The 12,622-nt window shown below is 40.4% G+C and overlaps 1 protein-coding gene across 1 annotated transcript in view; it reads right to left on the reverse strand.

The window, feature by feature from the left end:
- LOC121368940 (solute carrier family 13 member 2-like) overlaps positions 1 to 12,622 on the reverse strand; it is a 66,520-nt gene that overhangs the window by 11,486 nt on the left and 42,412 nt on the right. The window contains exons 10-13 of the mRNA XM_041493703.1: positions 10,176 to 10,280; positions 5,605 to 5,702; positions 3,173 to 3,288; positions 1,874 to 2,042 (exon numbers count right to left, since the gene is read on the reverse strand). Of these exons, the coding sequence (XP_041349637.1) occupies positions 1,874 to 2,042; positions 3,173 to 3,288; positions 5,605 to 5,702; positions 10,176 to 10,280 (488 nt within the window). The remainder of the gene's footprint in view (positions 1 to 1,873; positions 2,043 to 3,172; positions 3,289 to 5,604; positions 5,703 to 10,175; positions 10,281 to 12,622) is intronic.

Consider the following 12,622-nt stretch of genomic DNA (forward strand, 5'->3'; position numbering starts at 1 on the left):
GACTATGAATATGGGACTGTATGAACTACAACCTTATAGACTATGAATATGGGACTGTATGAACTACAACCTTATAGACTATGAATATGGGACTGTATGGGACTGTATGAACTACAACCTTATAGACTATGAATATGGGACTGTATGAACTACAACCTTATAGACTATGAATATGGGACTGTATCGACTACAACCTTATAGACTATGAATATGGGACTGTATGAACTACAACCTTATAGACTATGAATATGGGACTGTATGAACTACAACCTTATATACTATGAATATGGGACTGTATGAACTACAACCTTATAGACTATGAATATGGGACTGTATGAACTACAACCTTATAGACTATGAATATGGGACTGTATGAACTACAACCTTATACTATGAATATGGGACTGTATGAACTACAACCGTATAGACTATGAATATGAATATGGGACTGTGTCCTACAACCTTATAGAATATGGGACTGTGTCGACTACTACCAACTGTATGATCAAATCTAATCCCATAGACGACAATAGTAACATATGTGGCTAAAACTCCTACCTGTAACGTATCAATCGACATAAACGCCACGGATATAAATACTACCACCCCTCTCACTTAAAGTGAATCAGAAAAAATTGGGGGTCAAGCTGCTCGTTTCTGCGTTAAAGGGTAGCGTCTACGACTACCCTAGTTCCGCACAAAATTCGAGTACTTTGTTTTACAGGTACCCCCATACATGTTTCAAGCACAAGGCTACTTGACACATTGGTACTAGATGAAATAAAATAGCTTCTTTTTTTTTTACCCAGATGAAACTATTATTTTTTTACAACCAACACACTCACATTTATAACCAATCAGAGGACTTGTGGTGTTCACTTCTGTATCAAAAGTTGGGTGCACCTCGAACTTTGACCCAGCCGGAAGTTATTTGGTTTAGTACTACCTATACTGATAACATACATTTTTCAAAAATTGTCCAGCTGTGTGTCTTTATGACAACCAGGATCTGGTGTATTCTGACATAAACTGACAACCTCACTGAAACTGTTGTTTCTACAGTAAAAGAAATGTTTTATTTAATGACGCACTCAACACATTTTATTTACGGTTATATGGCGTCAGACATATGGTTACGGACCACACAGAGTTTGAGAGGAAACCCGCTCTCGCCACTACATGGGCTACTCTTTCCGATTAGCAGCAAGGCATCTTTTATTTGCGCTCCCCACAGGTAGGATAGCACAAACCATGGCCTTTGTTGAACCAGTTATGGATCACTGGTCGGTGCAAGTGGTTTACACCTACACATTGAGCCTTGCGAAGCACTCACTCAGAGTCGATATCTGGATTAAAAATCCCATGCCTCGACTGGGATCCGAACCCAGTACCTACCAGCCTGTAGACCGATGGCCTAACCACGACGCCACCGAGGCCGGTGTGTTTCTACAGTGCAACCTAATATAATGCACACCTCAAACGGCATATATACTGCATATAGTTTTCTACAAATGCAATATGTCATATATCACCTAATATAACTGGGTACTGTAATAAAAATATGTGATATTTTTCAAATCACATACTTTCAGAATTTGATAACTTTGCAAAATAGATCAGGTCACTGACATGTAAACAAACATACTAGGTGACACACCCGAATGGACGTATGCATTAACAATCATCAAAGAAAAACGGTTTAAAAGCAACTTTACACTGAAAGCTCTCCAGCGTCGTGACCGTTCAAAACAATATGTTGTAGCACACGCCTGTCATGAGCGCAAGTGTCGGCTCTTGCCGGCTCTTCCGTCCAGGACAGGACACGTTTGAGGGCAAAGTACCTTTGAAAATGTAAAATGAAAGTGAAAGTTACTACAGACCAGCTCAGCGAGGATGGGCATCATGATGGTGGCAATGGCGCCGTTGCTGGTCACCTCAGTGAAGAACGAGATCATGTAGCAGATAATGAGCAGCATCAGCCACGGGTTGAGGTCCTTGAACACCAGCAAAAACGTGCCCACCTGGGCAGACAGCCCTGTTTTCTGAAAGGAAAGGAGTGTTATTCGTATAACGACACCTCAACGCATTTGCAGACTAATGCTAGGGTCAGACTACCAACTGCCATTATATAGTTGGCCAACTTCTTGCTGTCACGACATCTACAACTGTCCAGTCTGAGCGCTCTTACAACTCGATTATCGTCGTACAACTCATTGGTTGTTAATCTGAGCACTCCCATTGTAAGTCGGGAGTTGGGGAAATCAGTCGAGTTGGCCAACTTTGTCGTGACAGTTCACAGTCTAACACTAGCATAACATGATTATCGAGAGAGAGAAAGAAAGGGAAACTTACTGCCGCTACACAGGTTATGCCTAATGATAAAGCAGCAAGGCATCCTTTTATATGTACTTTCCAACAGACAGGACAGTACAAACCACATATTTTGATATTCCAGTCGTTTTGGGGTTTTTTGTTAAGAACAATTGTACATTTGTTTAACAACACCACTATTAAGTACTGGTCATTACTCAAATTAATTAGTCAAATATTTGATAATACTGAAAGTCTGTCTTCGGAGGAAGCCCGCTACATTTTTCAGTTAGCAGCTAGGGATTTTTTTTTTAGAAGAAGGGTTCTTATACAATTACCGACACAGTCTTCACACATAGACACTATGATAGACTAGAGCAAGAGTACGTATACAATTACCGGTATAGTCTACACACACAGACATGTGGTGGGTAGCCAGTTCCGCCACTTAGACTGACCAACGTTTTCACAAACATTGTCATTATGAGCAAGATGCCTTTACCCCAAGGGTAGAATATAATTATTGTTTTCTTAACAACGGCGAGAAGTGTCCTTTTAAGACGGGTGGTCGAGATATATAGTGTCCTTCATAAAAAACAAATACTCGGTATATATAGACGTATATATATATATATATAAAGTGCCCGCACTGCATAGATGAGAGAGAGAGAGAGAAATAGAGAGAGAGAGAGAGCCCTTGAGAGAGAGAGAGAGAGAGAGAGAGAGAGAGAGAGAGAGAGAGAGAGAGAGAGAGAGAGAGAGAGAGAGAGAGAGAGAGAGAGAGAGACAGAGACGCACACACACAAACATGTACACACAAACACTGTATACTATTTGTGACAATGATTTGAAATGACCTTACTCTGGCAGCCTTAGCGAGCGCTAAGCCTCCTCCCAGCAGCAGATACAACGACCACGGCATCTTCTCGTGAACGTTCTTCCAGTTCAGAATAGGAATAAACCGACTCTTCGTCGTATCTATGGAAAATGGTCATAATAATCATAACATCATCATCATCATCGTCACCACCACTACCACCATTATCATCATCATAATCATCACCACCACCACCACGATCATTATCGTCACCACCACCATCATCATCATCACCGCCACGATCATCATCACCACCACTACCACCATCATCATATCATCATCACCATCACTACCACCACCATGATCCTCATCATCACCACCACTATCACCATCATTATCATCATCACCATCACTACCACACCTATTATTATCATCTTCATCACTACCACCACCACCACCACCATCATGATCACTACCACCATTATTCTCATCATCATCATTCTCATTATCATCAATACAATACAATACAATCTTTATTGCAACACTTGTATGATTACACTGTTTAAGAGGACAGATTCCCATTTTAAAAAAACGAAAGAGAAAGCAAACGTATGAACTAGTTATAACAACAGCAAACAACAGATTTAATACACATCTGCATCCACATGCCACATATATATAAATATACATACACACATGTACCCATCCACATTCAGGCACACGCGCATTTACATTCACACACACACACACACACACACACACACACACACACACACACACACACACACACACACACACACACACACACACACACACACACACACACACACACACACACACACACACCGACACACACAATAATATGACAATATGGTAACGATCTGCCAAACAGCTAATGTTATATACAAAATAACCAACTCATTTGACTCGGGCAATGAGAAAAGGTTATTATGTGTATTTTCCATTATGGGACATGTTCATATAAATGGATTTCACTCGCTATTTTTATACGACATAATTTGCAAAGTCTGAATTCTCTAGCAACATTTTTGGAACGTCTTCCCGGTGAGTGGCAGGTAAGGAAGTGGGTGTCTTTCCGGTGAGTGACAGGTAAGGAAGGGTGTGTTTTCCCGGTGAGTGGCAGGTAAGGAAGGGTGTGTCTTCCCGGTGAGTGACAGGTAAGAAAAGGTGTGTCTTCCCGGTGAGTGGCAGGTAAGGAAGGGTGTGTCTTCCCGGTGAGTGGCAGGTAAATAAAGGTGTGTCTTCCCGGTGAGTGGGAGGTAAGGAAGGGTGAGTCTTCCCGGTGAGTGGCAGATAAGTAAGGGTGTGTCTTCCCGGTGAGTGGCAGGTAAGTGGGAGGTAAGGAAGGGTGAGTCTTCCCGGTGAGTGGCAGATAAGTAAGGGTGTGTCTTCCCGGTGAGTGGCAGGCAAGGAAGTGGGTGTCTTTCCGGTGAGTGACAGGTAAGGAAGGGTGTGTCTTCCCGGTGAGTGGCAGGTAAGGAAGGGTGTGTCTTCCCGGTGAGTGGCAGGTAAGGAAGGGTGTGTCTTCCCGGTGAGTGACAGGTAAGAAAAGGTGTGTCTTCCCGGTGAGTGGCAGGTAAGTAAGGGTGTGTCTTCCCGGTGAGTGGGAGGTAAGGAAGGGTGAGTCTTCCCGGTGAGTGGCAGATAAGTAAGGGTGTGTCTTCCCGGTGAGTGGCAGGTAAGAAAATGTGTGTCTTCCCGGTGAGTGGCAGATAAGTAAGGGTGTATCTTCCCGGTGAGTGACAGGTAAGAAAAGGTGTGTCTTTCCGGTGAGTGGCAGGTAAGAAAAGGTGTGTCTTCCCGGTGAGTGGCAGGTAAGGAAGGGTGTGTCTTCCCGGTGAGTGGCAGGTAAGTAAGGGTGTGTCTTCCCGCTGAGTGGCAGGTAAGGAAGGGTGTGACTTCCCGGTGAGTGGCAGATAAGTAAGGGTGTGTCTTCCCGGTGAGTGGCAGGTAAGGAAGGGTGTGTCTTCCCGGTGAGTGACAGGTAAGAAAAGGTGTGTCTTCCCGGTGAGTGGCAGGTAAGGAAGGGTGTGTCTTCCCGGTGAGTGACAGGTAAGAAAAGGTGTGTCTTCCCGGTGAGTGGCAGGTAAGGAAGGGTGTGTCTTCCCGGTGAGTGGCAGGTAAGTAAGGGTGTGTCTTCCCGGTGAGTGGCAGGTAAGGAAGGGTGTGTCATACGGGTGAGTGGCAGTTTACCTATAGACAGACAAAGTATATGGTAGCAGTGATGACTGTCAAAACGTGCTTTGTGTAAAATAAGATTTTAATTCAGATCCGTGTTTACACATTGGGCCAATTACAACTAGACTACTCATTAGTGGTTATACCTCATATTGTCTAATGCGACCAGACCTGTTAGAGAGCTAAGCAATATATCAAATGCGAATAATCGAGAACTAAGCTTACCACCATAATAAAACAATTTAAAAAAAAAGGAAAACAAAGAAAAAAAAACTTACCATCTGGTTTTCTGAAGCAAAAGATATTTGGCAGTGACGATGGAATAATGAACAGCAATAAACCAATAAAGATCGAAGGCGTCGAGGCGCTGACATATCTGTAATGGACAGATGATATTGACGTGGTTTGATACAAACAACACTTGTAATAGACAACATATGCTATTGGCATGGTCTGATATAGACAACACCTGTACTGACACAGCTGATATTGACATAGTCTGGTGTAGACACCACCTGTACTGACACATATCACATTGGCATGATCTGATATAGACAACACCTTTACTAACATACTGAAATATACATCTGAGCTGATATAGACGCACTGATATAAACACTGATATTGACATAGACAGTTGTCTGATACTGACAAACTCTGTACTTAATTATTCATCATCACCCGTACTGCCATAGACACTTAAATGTAAAGGTTAACTTTATAAATACAACAGATTAAAGTTAAGTTAAAACCACACAAAAAATGTTTTGCCCAATATTAGTGATATATCAGGAGATGACTTTACGTTTGTTTCCATTTCCTATAAATATCATTTCAAATTTAATAATAATAATATATATATATATATATATATATATATATATATATATATATATACATACATACATACATATATATACATATACGTATATATACATATATATACACACACACATATATAGATATATATATATATATATATATATATATATATATATATATATATATATATATATATATATATATACTTTTTGGCTTTAAGGAAAACGTTTGTTTTGTTTAACGACACCACTAGAGCACATCTTAGAAAACTTGTTAAAACTGATTTGAGGGGGGTTCAAAGGGGAGCTCTTCTTCCCTCCCTTAGGCAGGCCAACTTAAACCTGTCCATTGTCAACGTGACAGTCTGGGCGAACGGTTTCTTGGACATTCTCTTTGGGCGCCCCACGGGGGTGGACACTATTAGAGTGAAGAGGGTGGTGCATCGACTACTTCCGTTTATACTTAAACCACTAAAATGCGCCAGGTGCCAGAAATGGGGTCACTCAGCCAAAAAATGTAGGTCCACCAAGGAGCACCCAATCTGTTTTAGGTACGGATCGGCCCACCCCAAGAGGTCCCCCGAAAATCCCTGCACCCGACCAATGTCGTGTACAAATTGTAGGGGTGATCATTGCACTCATGACAGGGAGTGCCCGGACCATAGGAAGGCGATTCGCATCTTGGCGGAGAGACGTGCTCCCACGGGTGGGTCTACTAGGGGTGTACCTATCCCCCACCCCCAGGACACAGCAGCTGTCGGAAATAACGCTAGAAAGACTGAGTCGGTACAAACTCCGACTCAGTACTTTCAACATAATACATATGCAGGCGCAACCTCTGGGACACCAAATGTTTTAACTTCTGACCATGAGATAACGGCTCTCGATCTTGTAAGAGTTATTTCGGGCCTTTTTTTACTAGAGAGCTGCCAAAAGTCCCATACGAAACTTATCAACTGGATGACATTATTGTAGCCTCTAGAGATGCCTGCGATGTACTAAATCACCACCTGTCCATCAGGGTTGACCCCAAAGCCATTGAGAAAAGAACTATCAATTGGTATAGGGCTAAACTCATGTTGGATATAGAAGACCGAAGCAACACCAGCGTGGACTAACTTAATCGTTTTTTTCTGAACTGGAATTGCTTCGGACTTCATAATGACGGCACAAATAAATACTAAAGTCAATAATAATAATAATATTAGAGCAAATAAATATAATAATAAATATGTTGTTGACAGGCAAAAGGGGCTTAGCATTTTTCAGTGGAATGTCAGAGACCTCAAGGCAAATGGACCAGAGCTAAAAAAAAAAATGGAAACTAATACTGGCATTGACGTAATTGCTATTCAAGAGACCTATATAGCTAATTTAACAGATAAAAATAAAAATAATAAATTATTTACAGTTTTTAAAATTGCAGGTTACACGGGTCTCTTTTACAATTGCAGCAATACCTTTAGGGTGGTGTAGCTACCTTCGTCAAAAATGGTATCTCCCACTCTCGGATACCGACCATGGTGGGTCATCCATTGATCGAGTCGTTGGGGGTATCACTTCACACAGTAAGCGGGGACTTAAATATTTTTCATTTTTATATTCATCCCACTACATCGGGACAAACACTAAAGTTAAATAATTTCTTAACAACTATTGGTAACTACAATGTAAACGTTATAATTGTAGGTGATTTTAATTGTAGAAATATTCTTTGGGGGTCAAAGGTTACCAATATGCAAGGCCGAACTATTGAAAATCTAATGGACAGATTAGATTTGGCCTGATTAAATGATGGTACTTGTACCTTCTTATCCGATTCCACCAACACTTGGTCATGTTTGGACATTACTTTGGCTTCAGGTGCCATTGCGGCGAAATGTGAGTGGGAGGTACTTGATGACTTAGGCAGTGATCACCTCCCCATTAAAACAACTTATAATGGTTCAGATGTAAACGATAATAATAATGGCAAAAGTAAAAGAAAATGGAATTTAAATAGAGCTAACTGGGACAAATTTGGACACGTATGTGCTAATCTCAACCATGAGCAGATCAAAATAAAGATATAGATAAATTTAATAATAATTTAATTAATAGTATTATTAATATAGCCGACAAAACTATTCCTGTCTGTTCTAATAGAAATAAAAGTAATTAATTCGGTCCCCTGGTGGAACGAACAACATACTAAATTTAAAAAAAAATAGAAATAAATGTAGGAAAAATTTAAAATTAAATAAATCTGATGAAAATATTAAAAATTATAAAGATAGTAAATATAAATTAAAATTTAGTATATCTAAAGCAAAACCGGCCTCATGGAATCAGTTCTGTGGCTCCCTTAATCAAAGTTCAAATATACGAGAGGTATGGTCAAAGATCAAGAGAATCCAGGGGAAATCCACAAATACTAAACATAGTTTAAGTAACAATAAATTATATAAAACAAATTTAGAAAAAGCTAATGCTTTAGGAGCAATTTTTCAAAAAAATTCGGCCGCTACTAACTTTCCTCAACATTTTCAGATTACACAAATTAAAATAGAAAGGGACAGCCCTATTCCCCAGGATTCTCTCTCCTGTGATAACGAGGACACTTACAATGCACCTTTTAATTTGAAGGAAATGCTCAATGCTTTCGGTAACCGTAAAGGCACCGCTCCTGGCCCAGATAAATTTAGTTATATATTTTTGAAAAATATGCCTACCGAGACCCTTGAGCTTTTTCTTGAACTATTTAATTTAATTTGGAGCGAGGGGTATTTGCCAAAAGAGTGGAATCACGCCGAAGTGTTCCCGCTCCCTAAACCTGGTAAAGACCCCTCTGATCTAAACAATTATAGACCCATATCTTTAACATCCAGCGTCTGCAAGACTATGGAGTGCATGGTAAACAATCGCCGTATCCACTTTCTGGAGATAAAGAATTTGTTGTCTATCTACCAGAGTGGTTTTAGGAAACACCACTCTACCACTGACCACCTTGTATGTCTTCAAACTGAAATTAAAACAGCTTTTCAGAATGGACGCAAGGCGGCCGGTGTGTTTGTGGATGTAGAAAAGGCGTACGACATGGTCTGGAGACGCGGATTGTTGATTAAAACATATCAGATGGGAGTCAGAGGAAGAAGGTTTAGATTTATTAATCAGTGTTTGACAGATAGAACTTTCTCTGTAAATTTAAATGGTAACAATTCTCCCATCTTAACCTTGGAAAATGGTATACCCCAGGGCTCAGTGATAGCACCAACTCTTTTTGGAATTTTTATTAACGAATTGGCTACGGCGCTTATTACTACAAATAAAAGTATCAAGACAAGGCTCAGTGTGGGTCGCTTTGCAGACGACACTGCATTCTCGAGAATTGGAAATTCTTACGATTACCTTAAGATTGATCTCCAGTCTGATTTAAATAACTTAGATAGATGGTCAGCAGCCGGGGGGGGGGGGGGGGGGGGGGGGGGGGGGGGTGTCTGTGTTTACCAAACTAAAGTTATTATTTTTAGAAAAAATAAAATAAAACCAATTAAAGTATAAAGAAGTTATTATAGACCAGGTGCAGTCTGGCAAATTCTTAGGAGTGATCTTCGATAGTGCCCTAAATTTTGGGAACCACATTACTGAGGTAACTGACAACTACACTTACTATATTAATTTACTTAGAATGTTGCCAGGTACACCCTGGGGCGCAGACAGGAAAACAATGTTCATGGTGTTTAAGGCATTTATTGTGTCCAGCTTACAATATGGGGCCCGGTGTTTGGCTGTGCCTCACAGACTCAGCTTAGGAGGCTGAATGCAGTATATGGCAGGGCACTCACAATTATAGTGGGTGGCTCTGTCTGTACTCCATATGACAGCGTCCTGGCTGAGCTGGGCGTTCTGCCCCTAACTCTGAGAAGAATCAGGCAGGGCTTGAAATATTTAAATAAATGAAATGTTGAAATTTTAAAATGACAGTAAAGCCATCATTGTCCCTTTCATTGTCCCAACACAAACGGAAACGGTTCTAATAACAAAATTACTTTGCTTTGAAAAGGAGGCCCCATCCACCACTTCCTCCCAGGTCTCGCGTGATCCAAAGGGTAACGAGACTCACGAACAACATCGTGATGACGTATTGCACAAATCTGAAACAGATACAAATACGTTTTATCACCGAATCACATTCTTTTAAGGTAACTAATAAGACAATAAGAGCCAGAAAAAAGTTTCGTGGAGCTGTGGTGTTTGTGGAGCGTGAGTTGGAAGGGGGGGGGGGGGGGGGGGGTGCTATTAGTGATAATGTGTACAGTGTCTCACACTAAACATGAAGCTGCTCATTTATGTGAACAGTAATGTTAGGGAAATTTGAAATTGTATTACTCTGGTTCATAAGCCTTGTACGTATTTAACGTGTCTCTCTGGTTGCTTACTTACGACACTGATTCGAAAACCGTATACATGTTCAGTTGTAATCGTATACTTACGACATTTATTCTAACGTCTTGCACGTGTATCTGTGTAGTCCTATACTTGAGAAACTAGTCCTAAAGTTTTGTACGTGTATCTGTATAGTTCTATACTTACGACACTGGTCCTAAATCTTTGTACTTGTGTCTGTGTAGTCCTATACTTACGAGACCGGTTCTAAAGTTTTGTACATGTCACTGAATCAGTTGTGTACTGGTCCAAAATTCTTGTACTTATCTCTCCGTAGTCCTACACTTACGACACTGCTCCTAAAGTCATATACGTGTTTCTGTGTAGTGCTATACTTACGACGCTGGTTGTAAAGTCGTGTACATGCCTCTGTGGAGTCATATACTTACGAAACTGGTCCTAGGCTTGTACGTGTGTGACGGAACATGCTCTTATCTTTTCGCCTGTGGCGATGTTAATTGTTCTAGAGGGCTGTGTGCAGCTTGATTACGTAATACCCCAGCGCGACGGTGGTAGTCCTGCGTCCCAATACACACCCAGACCAGGTGTGGAGGCCATGTGGAGAGTGGTTACGTAATACCTCCGCGCGACCATGGTATCTCTAGCGAACTAGGCATCGATCAGTCTAGGCTTGTAAGAAAATATACCGTCTTGGTCGCTGTGGACATATACACGTCAAAAGATTCGGTCCCGCGGACTGTCTCAGGACCAGTCTGGGATTTTATAATAAATAGGGTTTTATAATAAATAGGATTTTAGATATATCGGGGAGAAACATTGGAAGTATCCAGGGGAACGGACGTGGTCCAACTGAACGAAATATATTAGTTGAGACCGGACTTGGTAAATATATATTTCTGCTCTGTTGTATAACTTTGATGTGATTGATGTGACTCTAAATATTTTAATAATGTATTATACCAATATTCTTTAGACAGTGTCTCCGGTAATCTGACGAAGTAAATTGTAGGCTTCACTGTTCTAATATTTTTATACGAGTATTTGGTCAGATAAAGCTTAGCCGGTCATCCTAGAGGACCTAGGTAAACTGTAGGTTATTGTCTTTATTGTGATATGTACCAGTATTAATCCTGTGTTACAAGGTTACTGAATGAGTATTTAAGGGTTAATTAAAAATTAACCAGTTAGGAATAGAGTTGTAATTCCTTTATTAATTAAGTTCCCCTGGCAGCGTTTCTCAATTATCACACGTGTGTGTGTTGTATCACGGTGAAGTGATTAGAATATTGTGTAAACTAGACACCTAGTGATTAACTAATTAAGTGATTAGCTCTGGGTTGTTATTATATTGTTGTTGTTAATTAACTACTGCGGCAAGTACATTTGTCAGCGTTAGAGTTAATACAGTTTCCAAAGTGTATTGTGTTTTGTTGTGTTTTCTAGTGAACTAAACGTGCTACATATATATATATATATATATATATATATATATATATATATATATATATATATATCAGATCTTATCTCTGATCACTCCTAGAGCCGGGCCACTCGGGTAGTAGCCTGCCCGATACAGAGAGATCTAATAGATATACAGTTAGGAGAGATATTTGGATAATCGTGTTTTATTCAGTTACGGGTATTATAGGATCCCCGTGACAACGTGTCTCGTTGTATTCCTATACTTACGACACTGGACATAAAGTATTGTACATATCTCTGCGTAATCCTATACATCCGACACTGGTCCTAAAGTATTGCACGTGTCTGAGTAAGTTGTTTACTTACGACACTGATCTTAAGTCTTGAATGTGTTTCTGTGTATTTCTATACTTACGACACTGGTTTTAAAGTCATGTACGTGTCTCTGTGTAGTCCTATACTTACGACACTGGCCCTAGAGTCTTGTACGTGTCTCTGAGTAAGTTGTTTACTTACGACATTGATCCTAAGGTATTGGTCATACGATATTGTACATATCTCTGCCTAGTCCTATACTTACGACACTGGTCTTAAAGTCACGTATGTGTCTCTTTCTAGTGGTCCTAAAGTCTTGTGCATGTCTCTGAGTAAGTTGTTTACTTACGAC

This window comes from Gigantopelta aegis, chromosome 3 (assembly GCF_016097555.1).
Source record: "Gigantopelta aegis isolate Gae_Host chromosome 3, Gae_host_genome, whole genome shotgun sequence".
In the NCBI taxonomy this organism is placed as follows: domain Eukaryota; kingdom Metazoa; phylum Mollusca; class Gastropoda; order Neomphalida; family Peltospiridae; genus Gigantopelta; species Gigantopelta aegis.